Source organism: Pygoscelis adeliae, unplaced genomic scaffold, assembly GCF_000699105.1.
Source record: "Pygoscelis adeliae isolate BGI_AS28 unplaced genomic scaffold, ASM69910v1 Scaffold290, whole genome shotgun sequence".
In the NCBI taxonomy this organism is placed as follows: Eukaryota; Metazoa; Chordata; class Aves; order Sphenisciformes; family Spheniscidae; genus Pygoscelis; species Pygoscelis adeliae.
The window spans coordinates 1,310,455-1,330,546 of NW_008823965.1; the positions used below are offsets into that span (position 1 = coordinate 1,310,455).

Below are 20,092 nucleotides of genomic sequence, written 5' to 3' on the forward strand. Positions count from 1 at the left end.
GTACACAGAGTTCTCCACGATCCGAAGGAGACGGAGACTGAATACTAAGGCTTCTGTGGCCTTGTAGGAACATAACTCTTTTCAACTAGGCGTCAGCTGGTTAGCCCAAACGGCAAAATTAGAGAGTAGCAAATCTCAGTTGGGTACTTGTTATAAAATCTAGGAAACCTGAGTAGCCTAAGCATCTCCACCACATCCTATTTATAACACCTATCTAATTGCATAGTTGTTTATTATATGCATACAAATGAGGCACACACAATTTCACCTTGGCTTTAAGTTTCATGAGTAACTTCACTTTCAATAATGCCATCTTTCAGAGTAACAGAAGGTTTTTTCCGCCTTCCAAAACAATGTCATTCTGTAATTACACACTAAAGAACTCAACACTTTCAAGCTGTGTTGGATTTGTTTTTAAAACACCAAGGGCACAAATGTTAGGAAAGCAGGCATACATCTGCATGAAGGAAACATATATTCACAGATTTATTTAATTTAAGAATGCAACTCCTCCATTTCCACGCATGCATAGCTGTATAGAGACCTGTATAGCCATTGCACAAATACGCTATTTACACAAACAGTGATACTGAACAACTACTCAGATTTTATTTTTTAAATATGAGCATAGATACCATGCAATGTTAATATTATGCTTTGTAGGTTTTCAAATTACAGGATCAGAGAGCTCAGTGGAACCGCGCTGACTTACAGTCGCTCCTTATTCAGTCCATACGCATTTCGCTCGGCGTTTCGACCCTCTGCATGCTAACCGTATAGATTTCTATTCCACAGCAGCTCTCTTGCAAAAAGCAGTCGTGTACGTATCTTGTTAAGATGTGACAAAGTTTATGTGGTCCATGGTTTTATGAAACATATGACCTGACCTATGAACAGTAGCTTTATTTATACTCTCTTAACTCCTCTCTGAGGCTGATGCTAGTCAAAATAGAGCCAAATATTAGTGCTAGTAAGCCCATGCATACTTCCAAGTGTAAGACGTATGCCACGGTTACAGAATCTGGTCTCAAAAAAAACTTAACTAAGGAGAAATCTGATTTTAACAACAAAATTCGCCAAGAAGATAAACACGAGTACATAAAGATATCAAAAATATTTAAAAATAAGTATAAAAAAACCCCAGCAAGTCAAAAGAAAGAAAAATAAAAAATTATTTTGTGAATAAATAATTATCTATGACTGGAGATCTTTGTACACTGTAACACACTTAGGACAATTATATATTTAATCTGAATATTTAGAGCTTGGGGTGGATGTATGGAAACTGTCAGACGTTTACCGTGTCCAACAGATGGCTCAACAGTATGCTTTATATACTAAAAACTATTCACCAGTTTCCAGCACGAACTGACTACAGCTGATGGCCAATAAATACTAAAACTTTATCAGGATGGGTTTCTCCCTCCTGAAACTAAGGACACACACTGAGGGCAGCTGAATAAGTGAGGGCAAAAGATCAAAGGGAACAGACTCCCTTTTCTTTTAACCCTGCTTGTAATTCCTCCAAAAGGGATACAAATCCCTAGCCACTACCATTACATTAGTGTTTCGGGGTTTGTTAGTTGCAGAGATTGCAGTAAACGTTTTCACTGCTGAAACATATCACCATGTTTTTCTCTTCTCATTGGAATAACAATGAGGTAAATGTTAGAGAGGGTAAAATCCTGACCTCCCCGAAGACTACGGAGCTTTTGCCACTAACTTCAATATGGGAAATAATTTTACCCTTTTTATACAGTTGTGCATCTTTAATCCAAAAAGAGGTTAACAGTGCCTGCTGTTTTGATATTAATATATTTTAGAATTAATTATAAATCTATCATGTATCAAAACAGAGTATATTCAGCAATAGCGATACCCAAACAAACCAATGTTTACAAGTGTGCCCACACGCTTCTCCAATATATTCAGCACTATATTAAAGTTAACCTTATTAACTTACAAATTTGACAAATTTTAACAAAATGTAAAATTTCTATAAAAAGGGTGTCCTCGTCCAAAACCAGGACAAAAGGTGACTAAATTTTCTACAAAAAGATGATCATAAAAAGGTGAATAAAGAACCATGCTTCAATAAAACCGTGAAATTTTCTGCAGTAGCATAGAAAGCAACCATGGATAATATTAGATTAGGACAATTGTACATTTTTAATGCTTAAAGAAACTAAGACCCTAATATTTCCTTTCTCTTAAAAATGAGGAATAGGAGACTACAAAAAATTGCTGAAACTGTTAGAAAAATTACGGAAACAGGACATACTGAAAAAGATAGGAGGCCGAAGACCATTCTCCTCAATGCCTCGTATCAAAGCAAGACTTTTTGGTAGTAATGAAAAAAAGCTTATAAATGGTACATAGATGGAAATCGATTATTTACATGTGACTTCTGTTTGCAGCAAGAGGTAGATGATGAAGCACAATGATTTAATCACACTTCTCCAGCAGTACAATATCTTCTGTGCACGAAGACATCAATTTGATAATGATAGAGAAACATTTCCTATCTTCTCCCCCCTCCTCAAATACCAGATCTTCAAAAGAGGAAAACAGGCTCTACTCAAACCTGCTAGGAACTTCTACCACCAACTCCTACTTAATCCCAATTTGGGGATAAATTTCTTTGGTGATAATAGGTTAAATGCTTAGATTAGAAGAAATATGAATGTGGAAGTTTTCTAAAAAGTTAAGTAGCGATGGATTTAAGCTATTGGTAATCATATATTTCTGAAATTTAAAAATAGGAGAATTAATGCACTGCAAATCACCATACTGGCCCTCTTTTAAATGCATTTCTTCCACCCAAGTGACATGATGCTGTGTAGCACTGATTACAGTATTTCATATGCATTTCTCCTCAGATTCAAGATCCTGTTCAGCACGCCTCCAGGGTTAAACTCAGAGCAAACAAAGAATGATTTTATTTATGACTGGTTTTAAATTGTAGTAATTATTTAACAGAGAATTTAAATTATCAAGAGTTTCCTAAATTTTCAGTATATCCTAAGGTCTTACACCTTCAGGTAGGAAATGCTCTCGAATTAGGCGAGTATTTCTACAAAGTGAAAATTAGTTTCCTGTGGGGAGGCATTTAAGAAGAAAAAAGAAGAATGTACACAAATGAAATTAAAAAGTTCAGAAGAGAACAGCATTGAAATGGTTTCACGAAAAGGGCATTCTCATTCATGTCAACCTGGCTAATCATGATGAGGAAACAGGTTTTTTTGCCGTCATTCAAAGCATACTTCATGTTAAAACAGACTAGATTTACACTTTTGATGCAAAAAAATTCCACTGCTGACACTTTCCCTTCACAAACCGTAAAGCAATGCTAGCAAGCTATACATCATGAATTATTTCTCACCTTCTGCCCCAGCATATATGGTATAGAGACACAATCTTTGTAATTGCAATTCATCAAAAATAATGTAATGGCATGATATTCAATACATTTGTCTTCAAAGGCAACAATTCAAGTTGAAAAACAAAATTCAAAATAAATCAAGAAAAAGAAAATAATTATTCTGTCATTAAATAATTACAGCTCATTTTACTCTAGATGACACATCCAGGAGGGTGATGTTCCAGAATGAGATTAATCTTGCAAACTCGAGAAGAAAGTTGCAGTCACTATAAAAGTCCAAACACAGCCGAGGTGCTGGTTGCAGCCATATCAGCGCTGCAATAAATTAGCTTACACAGCACTTGCCATTATAAAAGGTATCTCCAAACCTTAACTAATCTACATGTTTAATAAAAGACTGATTGTACGCCTTAGGTAGGAAAAACAGAAAAAAAAAATCTGTTAATCTGTGAGGCACTATCAGTGGTTCCCAACAATCAAATAAGGTATTTTTCTGCCCACTTGCTCTGATCAATGGGAACAACTTCTGCAGAGACATTCCAATTTAAACCTCTTTAACTATTAACTCAAGGCCACCATCACATTTCAATATAGAACATTTAAATAATCAGAGGAATTTCAGGTCCGTTAAAGGTGCAGTCAGGCATCCAAAGGGGTATACAGTTTAATCTGTTTTACTGCTGGCCCAACATTAATTTTCCCATTATTAATGGATGGAAAAGCTCTTTTGTAGCCAAGGAAGCGTAATTATTTAAAATTTTAGATGTGTTGCACTTCACAGCTCTCAGCTGCTAAGTTGGCAGGAGTAACACTTCTGGAAAGCAGATCATTTATTTACCACATTTAAAAGAAAACCACCCATATATTTATAAAACAGCAGCCCTTTTTAGCTATTTACTGATTGTCTTATTTGAAAAGTTTCTCTCTTTGACATTAAAATTACCATCATTAAAGAACAACAAAAATCAAAGTACAAAAGTGAACTGAATTTGACATGTCATTTACTGGTTTCAGCAATGGATTAAGAATCAGGGATCCTGTGTAATATTCTTCTCTGGCACTGAGTTACTGCATGACCTTGAGTGAGTAACAGCTTCTCAATCCTTCCATTTTCCTATAAATTAGCTTTCAGTCCCTAATATGTTACGAGTTTGAAATTCTTATAGTTCATTTTCAACATACCCTTCTTTTTAACCTGTCCTCTTCTAATAAACGGGTTTGAAACTGTACCCATAGCTTTGATTTCTGCTCTTTGTTTTCTATACTGTTTGCAAACTTCTTTTCTATCCCCTCTCCCTTGCACTGCTGGAATTATGCCACTATTCATTCAGTCAATACCGCAGCTTGAAAAGTCTCCCACTTGTTCACTGAGAACTCCTTTCTTCCTCTCTAAACCTATTTCTTTGGAATCCTTCTTACCACCTTGCCCTTAACTCCAGAAGGATCAAGTCTTACAACCTATATCTTTCCTGTCTTATGCAGAAGCTGTCTTGGTCCAAGAACGCATCCCATTCTGAACTTGCAAGGTAGCTGTATGAATTTACACTCTTCTACTCGACATATATATGTAATACATATTACTTAATATATATTAGAATGTACCTCCCCCTTCCCACCAATTTAAAAGTTGGTGCTACTGCCAAACTGAAGGTGTACTTAGCTACAGCTACAGTAATGTTTTACTTAATTATAGTATTTCCAGTTTGTTTTTAAGGGCTTGTACTGAAACATACTGCATCTTTTGCTCCCCCTGAAGTGGTAAGAAGCCATGACAGAATCCTGTAGCTGGCAAACACTTCTATGAATACATTTAAGATGCGTAGAAAAAAGCTTTTATTGAAAAACGCTGTCCTGAGGGAAGACCACCACTAAGCTTTTGTAACAAAATGTCCTTTTCAGAGGCTGTAAGTCTAGTTATTTGCCTTAATAAATTGGCAGCTAAAGCACAACCTCTAAAAAAATTCAAATACAGGATAATTCTCATCTTTCCTAGCTACCCACAGCCACCTACTGGATTTTTTGTAGATGTAGTTCTTGACAATGAAGCCTTCCCTCCCCAGCCTGAGAAACAAGGCACAAACCTTATAGTAACAGTAATGAATGATTAAGAATTACACAAACTTCAAATAGATGCGCAAGCTTCTACTGTTAACCAGATTCCCAAAACAAATACAAATAATAGATACATTTATATGTATGCTCCCAGTAACAAGGAATGAAAGCAAAGAAATTAAAGCTCTGCTGCTCACCAGCAGTGCCTAACGCTATAGTCCAAGTCCAAACTAGCTAGTCCCAGATCAACAGCAAAAGTAAAGACCTGAAACTGGGAGGCCCTGCAGTCATGTAATAAGTTACTGGCTTGTACTATTACAGTTACTATGCAACTATGACTTTTTGAAGGAATTCATGTCAAAGGCTGTGCCAAATGCACCATACAAGAGAGAAAGGAGACAGCACATGCATCTGAACAGCAGCCTGCTATAACCACAGCGCCCGTAGCGCCTGGTTTTCCTGTGAAAACCCTGGCAGGACAGACGTTAGAAACCCCGTATGGAGAACAGGGAGCTACGACCAGTTCAGATTTCACCAATTATCACAGGTGAAAGAGGAATTAAGACCTAAGTACAGTTTCCCATTCTGCCTGTCTCAGTAGCTCAGCCTAACTTACAAAATTATTCACTACATTAGTCCGCGTAACTTGAGGCTTCTGTAGAAAGTGGAACTACAGAAGAGCAGCACTGCAGTTCACACTGAAGATGGACAGAACAGTAATAGATGTCCTAGCATCCTCCAAAATCAAACTTGATTATTTGTGTATCGTTACTCTCAGAATTAGTGGACATATCTAAAATTTAGAGCTAATTTCCCTATGCCTTACTTTATCTATAAATTGTGAAAATGACATATATATATGTTTTCGCATTTCACTTATTCACACATATGCATCCTTAAGACCTTGTGACCAAAGACCATTACAGTAATCAGTATGAAGCCTGCAAAGTACCCTTCTGTGTAAAGGTTAAAAACAACAGATAAGATGTTAGTCCTGTGAAGGTCTGATTTATATAGTTTATCTCCAGCAAAGGATAGCCTTGTTCTGTTTCTCAGGATAAGCCAGAAGTTCTTCTTTCCTTGTGTAAGACTATCCCAATTCAATGGCACAGAAGAATACATAAAATCAAAGGAAATACAGCCGTGTGATTAGCTGCCACAGTAGAGAGTTGGCATCCCTCTAAATGTTTGTAAGGAATGGTGCCAGCTTTAAGAACAAAAATTAACTGTCCCAGATTTCTATAAGGGCTGAGAAGTAAGTATCTCAGCAACCTGGCAGAAACACAGCGTACTGCTTGGAAAAATGCTACCAGAGTTCAACTGGAGGTGGGGGATTTTACTTCAGACACCGAGGTTATTCACCCTAACACCCACTTACAGAACTGCTGCATGAACCCAGCAGCCAGAAAGCGTGGAGATTTCGCAGTTTTATAAAGCACATTCTCTTCTTGCCTCACCGCCACTGACTCCACCACAATCCTGACTGAGACAATTGATGCCACTAAAACATACACATTAACTGCAACAGTCAACAAATGGCATTTCTACCTAATTTTCATAGGAAATTCTCCTTCTGCAGCATATGCCAAGGCGTAGCCCAGTGTAAAATACAAGTTGGCTGTAACCTGCCTTCTGTCTTACGAAGCTGGTATTGTTAAAAAAAAAAAATAATTAAAAAAAGCTAGTGTTGCCTGGGAGGGAAGGCAGCACATACACATACAGCACATACAGGACATGCTGCCTGAGTGCATTCATGCAGCACCCTTCATTTGTGGTACTGCTGTTGAAACTGTGATCCCACAATGCCTATGTCAGGGAGAGCAAGTGATATAAAACATACCTTCTTTTGCAAGCTAGAGAGGATCTGGCCTTTCCTCCCCTCTATAGGGAGAGGAGAAAGAAACTTATTGACCCATGCACTAGATAAATGAACAGACTATCCATTAACAAGTGAATTGCACAGAATGAAATTATGTTAGAGACAATAAAATGAGTATGACTTTAAAGTGTTCATTAAAACTGTCACCAACCATCTAAAATTTAACCTATAAACCACAGCTATCATCCAGATATACAAAAAGCTTGCCAAAAAACACGATTAACCTGTGCAATGATCAATAATTTTGACATACAGTAAATTTTGTTTTTAATTGGAATACCTACAATTGATTATGAAATATTCTCCTAGACATGAAAAGAAAAGAAACCAGCTAAGTTTGGTCACACATTTGTTAGCTAAAAACTTTAGTGTTGGAGAACATCTAGGTATCGGTGACAAAAATGTCCTTAACTAGAAAGCACCTTCTTAAGCAACAACGAGGCAGAAGTTTTACAATCGCAAAATACATTATTTCATTTAAAAACTTGATTGCATCAGTATCTTCACTGTTTTTATTGAAATCAAAATCTCAAACCTGAAAAGTAAGAATTGTGATTTATTAGTTACTCCTTGATACACGATTCAACTTCCTTTTCTCTTTCAGTATCTCTAGGAAAAAGCAGCCTTCGGGTAAAATGCACGCTTATTTGTTGTGTCAAATCTAGTCCAATCAATAACTTAAGTTAACCTGGAAAAGAATATAAATCCTAGAAAATCCCAATTTTATGACCCTAAACCATACCAAATAAACAGAATCCATGTGTCAGCTACAACGCTGACTACAAATACTGAGAAATAAGTTCCTTTTTCAGCTGATCTTCTTAAAAACTGTCCCACATGAGCCACATTTTGTAGACGAAAGATACTACTGTAGGCAATATATTTTAAATGCCTTAAAAAATAATAATAAAGGTACAGACAGAATGAAAAAACAGGGGGGTTGGTTATTTCCAGGCCTGTTGATAACATTTGCTATAGCAAGATGAGCAGCTGGTCTAGATTCAAAGGCTAAACCAACTGTTTCCTGTCACATTCAACAGCCCAGCATCATTTAAAGTCTTAGTATTAGGAGGAAGGTGAAAAGAAATTCTGTAACTTCTATCACTGTGTAATCTGTGTTAAACCTTTGAGGTATGTTACTTTCAAAACCCAGATAATTGACTTTTTACCTTCTTTGAAATACTAGTAAGAAATGTCTATATCTTAAAGATACATACATTCCTAAAAAGTTAAAATAAAAAGTTAAAAATAAAAAAATGATACTTTTAGCTTCACTGTTTATAAGACTTAATGAAGCTTGACATGTCTATAAAATTTTCTCTTTTCCTAGAGGGTGGAGAGGAAGCTTACAGTTTACCATGAAATTCAGCTAACAGAAATGGTAAATATAAGGTAAAAACCTATCTGTCTGGAACTGATTTCTGAAATACTGATCTTGTTTCCTTCCTTATGGATTCTATTTTTATTGTATTATCTATGGCTGTACAGAACTCGCACAAGTGTGGACAACGATGTATTTAGCAACTAATATTCAGCTTTAGCACAAATAAAATGTCTATAATTTGCTTTAAAATGTGGTAAAGACAAGACAGTTTACTAAAATAAAACTACAGCCCCATAGACTCTAAAATTACTCTTAAAAGCATGTATAACAATTTCTATAGTATGACTAGATGTGTATAATTTACACACAAGTTGGTTTTAATTATCACAGTTCATAAAGGCCTTTGTACCTTAGATCTGTGAAAATGAAGAGAGGAATTCTGTTCGTTTTTAACACAGTAAAAATCTATAAGAGGATCCTCCCTTCTGGCCTCCTAAAACTGAGATCCTTTAAGCATGTCCAGTTTGCTCCAAGAACTAAAAAGCAGATTCCAGGATGCTTATCAGTTGTGTGATTTACAGACATTGTACTTTGAAAAGTCTCACCAATCGTGACTCCGTTTCAAGTCTGAAGGGACTACCTCACACCACCCATATCGAGCCTTGTCCAACTCGCAGGACTAAGCCATAGCGCTCCCTGCCAACATCATAAATGCTGCCATTAAAATATTTGTTTTAATTCTGACCTCAGAGTCACAGCTAATAAACAAGAAAGGCAATGAGAAATTGAAAAACAAACTAAATGCAGCTGTTGGACTGGACATTTCACAACTGTTTAACTGCATCCTTTAATTTCACTTCTATGAATAGAAGCCATACACCACAGCTTGCATGCCAGCTAGTCAACCAAGCAGTATTTTCTTCTGAGTTCATTTTGCAGTGTTATTCCGTCATGTAAGTTTTACTGTATTTTTAACTTTTCCTTTGAGATGCGGTCTGCAAACAATGGCTAACTATTTGCTGGTGGTTTCTCATTAGAACACGTCCTAGCAACGGATAGCATTTGTATCATTTTTCCATCATCTTCCTCACACACAAGAGGAACAGAATTTTTTGTGTATGTATAATACGTGTTTTATGTGTGTCAGCACAGAGCCCATTTAAATATATCCAGTGACCAGATGATTAATATTTTAGAAGCTATGCATTACAAAAATCACACAAAAGAACTAGATAGAGGAGTGAAATGTAAAGCTTATGCTATTCTATGGACTTCCCAAAACTTCCTCATATATAAAAACAGAAGTATTTTTTAAATGTGTCTTTACAACAATCAATGAAAATACTTTCCAAGAATGCATAGGATTACAAATACTAATTAGGTAGAGAATCAGGAACCTGAACATACTTGAAAAAATTCCATTTAGAAAAGGGAAAAAGAGGCCACAAACTTTTAAAATTGTAGATACAAATAAAGAATCAGGACAGTACAAAAACCAGAATCTCCAATTTATTATGGAATGTGTTCCTTGAGTATGGAGGAAAAGACACATAATTTTATTTGGGGGAAAAAAAAGCACATTGCTGTGTTTTTCAAATAGGTAATGATCCTCCCCTTCTCAGTGTTCAGGTTTGGTGTATGGAAAGATAAGAAATACCACCTCACAGCCCTCCAAAACTAAACAGTTTGTTTCCTTTACATGTGGGGGGCATATTTTAATTTTTTTAAAAATAAAAATCAATAACCATTTCTTTTAAACATGTGGAAATTCAACTTCCAAATAATATATACCATTAGAGCTTTATATTGAAATGTCTTAAAACCACCAAACAAAAAAACTAAAAAGAGGAAGCAGACCTAACGCCTCCCAAATCACACTGAAGCCTTAATTCTCAGTACCATCTCAGTTCAGGATATTTGCATCCACAACTTTGCTCGAGTCCCAAGACCTTACGTGAAAGTAAAACCGTGAATACTTTGGGCCAATATTAAAAGGAACAGCAATAAACCAAAACATTTGAATGAAGCCGTATACAGAAATTTCCGTAACGGATCATGCCAGAGGTCTGTGTATTTATTGACTTCAGTAACAGTGACTGGCAATCATCTCCGTGTCTACGATGGAAGAGGGAACAAAGTGAATTAGTTTTAATGGACTACGGCTGACATCAGAACTGGTGAGGTTTTTTCCTCCTTTCTAAGTCACAGCATCTAATACAACATAATGAAAAACGAGGATGTTTGTATGGTTCCTTTAGTCTCCGGTCTAGACACTCTCTAGTTTAGACTAATCCAGTTTACCATTGAGCAACTGATTCTAATTGGTAACATTTAATCCTTCCCCTTCCCTCTCCCCATTTCAGACCCTGCATACACTTACAATTCCTGGCAGACTATCATCAATGTTAAAAGCTTGGAGGCTTTTCTGTAAACATCTTAAATTAAGTAACCCCCTATGGTGTATTCCTTCCTTTTGAGAACTTCCAAAATTTAGTCCAGGGCACCTTCATCCAGAGTTTACATAATAAGCTTTTGTCAATTTACATTACATAGCAGACAGGATTCTTCTGCAATACTATAATGACTATGACATTCCGCAAACTGTTTGTACCTGGGTTTTTTATTATGTAAATAAATATAAAATATAAAAATGTATATAAATATATTATATACATATAAAAGTTTAAAGCCTCCTAATGAAAAATTCTTGAATAACGTTGCATTGACAGAAAAACATCTTCATGACCAAGAAAATATTTACCAAATTTTTTTATCCTGGCTACGTTTTAATTATGGTAAAAATTCAACCATAATACAGACCTTGGTGTCAATACTGCTGTTTTACGTTATATAACAGAAAATTGTTACTGGTTGTACAATTGTTACTGATTGTACGTAGCTGACATTTCTAAATATCTTACTTTTATAGCATGGAAAAGGCCAAATTGCCATTCCAAGAAATGGTGGAAGGCTATGTTGTCCTGTAAGCCACAGTAACAGAGTAGGTAAGTTCATCAAAAAAAGGAAATCATGCAGGTGACATTATCTGCAACTCAGTTCAGCTAACAACATCCTAGATTATTTTTGGGTGGCCAAGATGTATTGACTGTAATCCTATAAAGACAGGCCTTGTTCCTGGACACAATCTAAAGGTATCAAGTTTTTCTTCAAAAAAAAAAAAAGGAAAAAAAACAATGCATAGGTTTGGGAGCATATCTACACAGATGCAGTCTGAAAAATTAATCTAAATTGCCTAATGTGAATTAGTAGACAGCACTAAGTTTTTGTCAGGACACTCTGTCCACAGTAAGTTGGCCTTCAATTCATCCAAAACTGAATATTCAAGCTAAAACAAATCAAGCCAATGTTCACGCTAAGTAAAAGCATCCACACAAAAGCTTAATGTGATTTTCATTTAAGAAGTGAATTAAAGTAACTGTTCTTAGAGACTCTTTGTAAGTATGAGCCTCTTGTTTCCACTACATCAATATACATTAATAAAGTCCCCAGTCTATTAATATTACTTCACTTCCTTGTATTATTTATTCTCGTCTTGAAAAGTTTTAATAAAAGGCTTAAAGTCTTCCTAAAAGTTAGAAGCCGCCTTCCTTTGTTCAGAAATGAAAGCGTGGACATGGCGCTCTTAACTCTCTCTGTAGCAGCTGCTTTGCGCAATCAGATGGGTGTTCAAATATGAACTAAATATTCTCAGAACACAGCTCATTTCGCTCACAATGGTTTCTGTATAGCCAAGAGATGTGACTTTCGTCTTAGATGTGGATCCATCTTGATTAGGTTGCAGAAATATTACTGTTCTCCCAATCAACTACAAAACAGTGCTGTACTCAAAAGACATTCGGTGATTGCCATTCAAAAGACTCTGCGTATCTGCAGCGCCCAGTCTACAGTCTACCAGCCACAGCTCCCTGCAAAATTCATCCACTTCATCGGCCATTTCCAAGCTGCATGAATTGTTCTGCTGGCAGGAGCCCATTTCTGGTCATCACCTGCACCGGGGCCCCACAGCTCCTTCCTCTTACATGCCAGTATCCTTGCCACATACTGTGGTGCAAGCATCACTTCATGGGGAGGGGTTGTGGTAAAAAATAAGTAAATACCATGTGCATGCATTACTTATTAAGCAAATATACTGCAAAATCAGATCCCTTTTTCCTGTTAATATACAGCATCTCTTCCATGGCACGTGGCAATGCTAAATTATTCCTATAACATTTATTTAATTTATTCAATTTTGGATGGACGTTTAAGAATCAAAACAAGAGTGCTTCAGAAGAGGGACCTTAACTTCATGTAAGTCACAAAAGTCACTGGCACATATAGCATTATATAAACAAACCATGATTTTGACATAAAGTGTATAGAAAAACTGTGTCTGTTTCCTATGGAAGAAAAGGATACATTAAATACTCATATTCTAGCAATTAAAAAAAAAACCAACACAAATAACAGTGCCAAGTCACCTGAATGTGAAACTTGGAATCGGATTTATTAAGCACACTTCCAAAACCAGACCAAGAACCTTACATAGGAAGTGTGCCCACCAGCCAGAAGAAATAGTCGTCAAAGCTGACAACAACAACTGGCAAAGAGAACAGATTAAGGAGGCTCACACCATAATTTTTATTTTTACCACTAGAATGAGGACCAAGTTAGCATTTCATGTCTGTTTCCCGAAGATTCAATCAGCAACAAATGGCAAAGGAGCACCAGTTCTTTTTTGCTTTTATTGAAGTACTACATATCTTACCTATTAGAACGAAAAATGTTAAGCAGAGAGGCAATAACAATATATGCAGGGACCCGGCTTTTAGAAATTCCATAGGACTAAGGGATTTTGTGGATGAGATGCCTGGCCACAAGTTTTCAGCTGTCATACAAACGCCCCCCTTCCCTTTCCTCTACCCCCCCAAAAAACCCTAGCAACCCACTCCCAATAGTAAACCATCACAACTTTTTTTGAAAACTAAAATTTGATCTGCACAGGAAAAAACAGAGAAAAACTACCAGGAACTGCAGTTTTTCTCCTTTCTTTTTTTTTCTTTCTAATGGTAAACATGATTTGCTATATGTCTTAGACTGAGACTTTTTAGTCACCCTAAAATCAACTGACTCGGAAGCAAGCTTTTATTAACATAAGGCTCTGGAAGACGTATACAGGGACATGCTAGGCAGCATTAAAAAAAAAAACCCAAAACGCAACTATGGTGCCCCCCCAGTATACTCAGAAATTATATTTCAAGTTTGTTATTTTATTATTCAACCAGATTTTCAGAGTAGCCTTAGATCTAATACAAAAAAAGCTAACTGTATGCCAAGTTTCTTCTTTCTTCAAATACCTCAAAAATGGAAAAGAAAAAAATTCAACCGATTTGCCTTGAATTTAAACAAAAGGTAGACCTAATGTCAGCAAAAGTCACTGTAGAAATGTCTCTACACAGCACAATGAAATGCTGTGCAGAGACACCCCTGCTTGTTCTTTCATGATCTTGCCTTGTAATGCAGCTAACGTAAAAGGCTGTGTGTACAGCAAGCTCTCCTGGCCAACTAACCAGCTCGGAACTCCACACAGACTATTTACCTTGCTGGGAGGAAAAAAACACCCCCAAAGCCTCAAAACCAAAGCAAAACAAAAAAACCCCAAACAACAAAAAAGACACCCTCCACATCAGCAAGAGTCCTGCCACTGTTTGCAACAGACTTTGAATCAGGCCCATAATAACTTAACATGTCTTGGACACTCTAAGTGCAGTAAAGGATTTCTTCTTGGTTTCAAAAAGAAAGATTAGGGAAAAATATGACTGCCATTTACTGACATTAGCGAGTGTCCTCCCTTCCCATTGGATTGTTTTCTGATAATCCTACAATGAAGCAATACATTACCCCTTCCCAGGAGCCATTCTCACAATGATACCCGTAAATTCTGTACTGCTATTTTATCACAATTAACTTATCCCTAGCAAGCTCCTTGTTCAGTATGAAAACATATACAGCAGAAACCTAAAAAATGTATCTTACTGGCAACGGATACCTTTAAAATACAGCTTAAAGTGGCTGCCACACTCTTCTACTGGTTTACTACATAAAAATCATATATACCCATTTTCCATATCCATTGACCTTCAGTGGTTTCCAGTGTCAGTGGTGGCTTTTAGATTTTTTTCAAACAATCCTGTAAGTTTTTACAGACCTGAATACCTGTGGAGCTCATGGGCCCTTGGGATGAGACATGATGAAATTAAGCTATTTGAGCAGCCATAAAGAATAAAATAGTTCACTGGAACAGATCAGTGTTCCCTGTCTGCCTTTATAGCAAAAGTCTGTAGTTGCTATGGTCTAGTGCAGCATCGCAGACACTGCTTGAAATGATGAGTAAAAGTGTTTTTTCACTACAAACAGCCAATAGACCAAGCCTGTATCAAAAGCCACCTCTTGTTTTGTTCTGCTTTATAATGAGATCAGATTGATTGGCAATATACCACTATATAATGGATTAAGATGATGCTACTTACAACACTGGCTTCAAACAAAATTCTGCCTTGATGTTAAATAAAGAATACAGAATCCTGTGTTAAGTGCTGCTTTCATACTGTAGGCAGGCAAGGCAATAGTTTTCAATTGTTTTGATATTGCTGTACCCACAACATGGGGTATGATTCAATACCTTGCTGTGAATCATCCCTCCTGTAGATATCTTATAACATACGTAATTTGCAATCAGTCAAAAATAACACCAATTAGAAAAAGCGTTTTGTCATTAAGTATCTTATTGCACCATTAGATCTAAGGTAACAGTCTGCTATATCATATACAAAGGACTGTAATTTTAGTACCTGAGCAAACCAAAAGAACTTGATTATAATACAAGTAATCCAATATGCAAATATCCTTCAATTTAAAAAATAACAAGTTAAATTGCTTTTGCATAAACATTGTTTCCCTTGAATTTATACTATCATAAAAATTGTCTTAAGGAGGCATTTAATTAGCCTCTATAAAGCATTCTAATTTAAGCAGCTGTATTTATTTCACTTAATTAGCATTGCTCAACTCTAGGTATTATCTTTCTACCAGAGTACGAAGCAAAATTATTACTGTTCTGGAATTGGCATAGTTGATTCTCAATTAAATGCATGGAGTTCCACAAAACATTCTCTTAAGTATCAGAAGAAAATTCAGCCAGACAAGAATACAGTTTTTTATGTCAAAAACTCACAGTGAAAATGCTGTGAACTGCACACTTAAAGAGTTCTGACATAACAGATGGGATGTCAGAATAAGACCAACTGGTCAGTAAAAGTGAAAACAAATTTAGTTTTATTCTTTGAAATGTGACTTCAACCCCAGGATCTTCATGGCATTTGCTACATTTTAGAAACCATTAATTTAGGCAAATGGAAGCTGTTGATTTGCTGGCCATTTCGCTGACTACTACTGCAATCAACCAAAACATTTTTTTTTGCTGTCTGTAGGTAGAATAATAAACATGTTAATTGTCAAATGAATAAGATTTATTAACAGACAAGATCTGTAGTAATCTCTGCTGCCCACAGTCATTGTTCATGTATAAGGAAGAAGGAGAGGAATAGATACTTTTGAGGAGTTTCTTAAAAGTATTTTCAGATTATAGCTGATTTCACTCAGAAGAAAGACGGAGGACAGAATTGCAAGCTTTTCATCAACAAAAAACATAATGGCAGTGTAAGTTACTTTAAAAAACAGTGCCAGTGAAATGACTCATTTTATTTTCATATTTATGGAGGAGTACGATTTAATACACGTGCTGATCCTCTGGATACCTGCACATCAGAACATCTGGATGCCTGGGTCTGGCAGGATACCCAGAAGAAGAGAAATTCCTTAGGACTGCTGCTACATCTGAAGTGGTAGACAATCTTTTCACATATACCATAGTATAATAGTTGCTTAAGTTTGAAATTTCCAGAAAAGACAAATTAACCGGTGTATGACACATTCAACACTCAGAGCAGGTCAAAAGTCCTAGTAGCACTTAGTAGATATTTGCACGTACCACAGTGGTATTAGCAATTCCTCTAAAGCAATGGAACACATACCTATGATATTTTACTGTCTTCATCTTGTTTACAACTATCACATTAAAACAATAAAATAACTTACCACTAGGGTTAAAAGCCATGCAGCAAATAGGCTTTTCATGTGCAGGGAAATGGGCCACAATACCATCACTATCGGAGTCCTCACTGACAAGTACCTGCATAATAATAATGGAGACAAAGGAAGGTTAGGAAATAAAAATACACCTACGAAAACACCAACTTACTGACACAGGAATTGTTTTATAAGATATACACAGTGGTATGAATTAGAAATAAAACTGCATGTGAACTAAACACAAGCAGTCTTCTGTATTTTTTTCAGATAAAGAGACATGAAACGCACTCCAATAACCTACTATTAACTAGAAAGGATTATGCACTTTATACCTGGATTCCCTATTTATTTATCCTATTCAAATAAGACAAAATAGAAAAATATTACTGTTTTGCCACATAAAGTATCAATGGCTGCATAGAAGCTTATTACAAAAGAAGTCTGTATGCAGTGCACCAGGAAGCTACATTTAAGGTTTCCACTGCCGTTGGCTGAAGCAAGGGTTGTGACCCCTCTGTAGTCTATAATCGAGAGGGCCTATTACTCATAAATTCGTGACAGGAGCTCTCCCGCTCGTTCAGCTCTCCTGTGGACAGGAGCTCTCATTCCACCAGACTCAGCAGCAGCGTGCAGTTGGACTAACGTAAGGAGGATCAGTGTGATCACACTGAAGAGCACACACAGTTCTTTAACTGTAAACAACAAATGATTTTCTCTAAGCAGTAACAAAAAAAATAATCACATAATAGTAAGAAAAACAGGAGATAGCACAGAGTTTTTCAAGGAAAAGGGAATATTTAACCATTACATAAATCAGTATTTTCTTCGGGAGGATTCAAAGTACACATGGCAAATGAGTGGAAAAACGGACCAAAAACCCAGTCAAAGAACGTGGTTTTGCTTTCCACCAGTTACATCGGTAGGAACACTACAGCTTGCATCCTGCTAGTAAGTGGCGATGGACTTGAGGTATCTGGATTTCCAAACGACGCAAGAAGTGCTAAGGACTGGGAGTGCGTATGACAGCAGCTGCAGTACGAAATATGCAGCTAACAAGAATTTTCTCCATCTTGAAATTGCCTCACTGGACATTAAGTAACAGTATTACAAAGGCTGTCAATCAAGACCCCTTAAAGAAACCATGCTGTCATAAAATACCTTCTTGTGAACAAAAAAGCAATTCAAAGGTAGAACAGAGTTTTCACAACAGAGGGAAATTAAGAGGAAAGGGAAATAGCTGGACTGAGATCTGTGTTGCGCAACATCTTCTGGAGAAAGGGACAAAGGCTGAGCTTTTAGTTTTTCAAACAAAAGGCTATTTGAAGTTGATAAAACTACTTGGGCCAGTCAAAACTAAAGCTGACTGAAGACATACAAAAGGACCTCCAAAAGGACACAGTATTACCAATGTCTAATTGTATGAAAAGAAGATAGCCTTAGACTTATAGAAGAGAACAAAAAGATGTGGGGACAAAACATATGCAAGGGCTGAAAAAGTTTTTTTTTCATTGGTTACATCATGTTAAAGACTAAATTAAGTAAAATGATAAGAAAGATCTGTCAGAAAAGCACTTAATAAAAGGGTTTCTGTGGTAAGCAAAAACCACCTTCTTAATAAGATAGTGCAAAATTTCCCATTTCAAGTTCAGAATAATTTGTCTGCCGCTTCCAAAATAATCTGAAAGGTTTTTAATACTTCCTATTCCTAACAGATATCAGAATAATTTGAAGATATTTTTATGCTTCAAAAAGAGAAATCATCTTTAAATGTTTAAAGTAGTCACGTAATATGGATGAAGAGGCCTGCGCCTGACTTACTTTAAATGTTCAAATTACTTGGCACTGTCACATAAGCACAATTATGGTTTTGCTTTCCGTTGTCAGCATTTCGTGCTTATTCCAGAACCACTAACCAGAGGGTCTGGAGATCTTCCTAAGAGCTTTTCAAAGAAACAGTGTTCTTTTCTCAGCCTATATAAAGTGCACTAAATAACTCCTATACATCATCTTTTCACAGCTTCCACTTTTAGGTAACTTGGTCTTATCCTAAACATTTTGCTCTAATTAAAGATAAATGATAATGATAAAGTAACATCATAAACCAGCCTTACAAAAGAAATAGAAGGGTTTTTTTAATCTAGTCTGTTAAACAAAAATATTTAATCTAGAAATGTGTAGGTATCAACAGTATCTAAATCATTGCTAAAAACACTTACATATTTCACATGCATCATCCTCTACAGACTGTAAACTGGATTAATTCAGCATGTGCTTTTTTTTGTTTTTAAACTAATGATAAATGCACCACTGTTACCATCCCTGCAACATAAAATCCCTGTTCAACAGCCAGGGAACACTCTGGATGGTAAGACGACCTTTAAATATTTTTCCTCTGGAAATACGGTACAAAGTAAAAATTTCACAACATTAAGAATTGTAAAACACCTCAAATGTACCAATTTGAGAATACAATAAAGCCCAAATCTATTATTTGTATGCTATACTAACTGTTTCCATGCTTTAAAGTGGTTTTTTTTTTTTTTAATCACTGCTTAAAATTATCTTCCTGGAAAAACAACCTTTGTGTTTAATCTAAAAGGAGTTTTTCAAAACCTTCACTTTTCACTGTAAAAGCTGATTTTCAGATATAGCAAACCAGTCCTTATTTTGGCTGTTATACAAGTCCATTGTTTGTGATAGAAATACAAGGAAGAAGAACTTATCAGCATAACATCCAATCAAGAACGAAAAGCAACTGTGAGCTTGTGGATCCTGAAAACCCTCGCCTGCCACCAAGCCTGGCTCATGCAGCGCTTTCAGACTCAAACTAAAATATATTAGTCTCCTGCATTAGCCAAGTAAAACAAACAAACAAAGAAAGTAAAAAACACGCCTCCAAAACACCTTCATTACTCAAAAATCTGGAAATCCTTGGATAGTGGAGGAACTCAGGTTGTGATGGTGCCACACCATCTCCTTTCTTGGTGTCTGGTATCTGTCACTCCCTACCCACTGTGGCCACAGAGTGGAAATCCTTGCTTGTGAAATGCACGCATGGAAACACTTGCTTGCGCAAGGTAAGATGAAGCTGAAATAAAAAATGTTCTTAATCTTTTTAAAATCAACATAGAAAAAAATCCTTGTGGAACAGCAAAGAAAAGAGGTACTTTTAAAGTCACCAACTTCTATTTAAATCTTCAGGCTGTACTGCAAGATTTGTCATGTCCTTCCCCTGCACTTTTGCAGTGGACAGTTGGGAAAACATACATCACTTTTTACAATTTCAACACTACAAAGGAAGGGG

General features: G+C 36.3%; 1 protein-coding gene across 8 annotated transcripts in view; it reads right to left on the reverse strand.

The window, feature by feature from the left end:
- Positions 1–20,092, reverse strand: part of BCAS3 (breast carcinoma amplified sequence 3) — a 373,363-nt gene that overhangs the window by 269,573 nt on the left and 83,698 nt on the right. For all 8 annotated transcript variants that reach the window (XR_663607.1, XM_009323994.1, XM_009323979.1 and 5 more), the window contains exon 12: positions 16,795–16,888. Coding sequence is in view for 7 of the 8 variants with exons in the window: in XM_009323994.1 (XP_009322269.1) it covers positions 16,795–16,888 (94 nt within the window). In the remaining variant the exon portion in view is untranslated. The remainder of the gene's footprint in view (positions 1–16,794; positions 16,889–20,092) is intronic.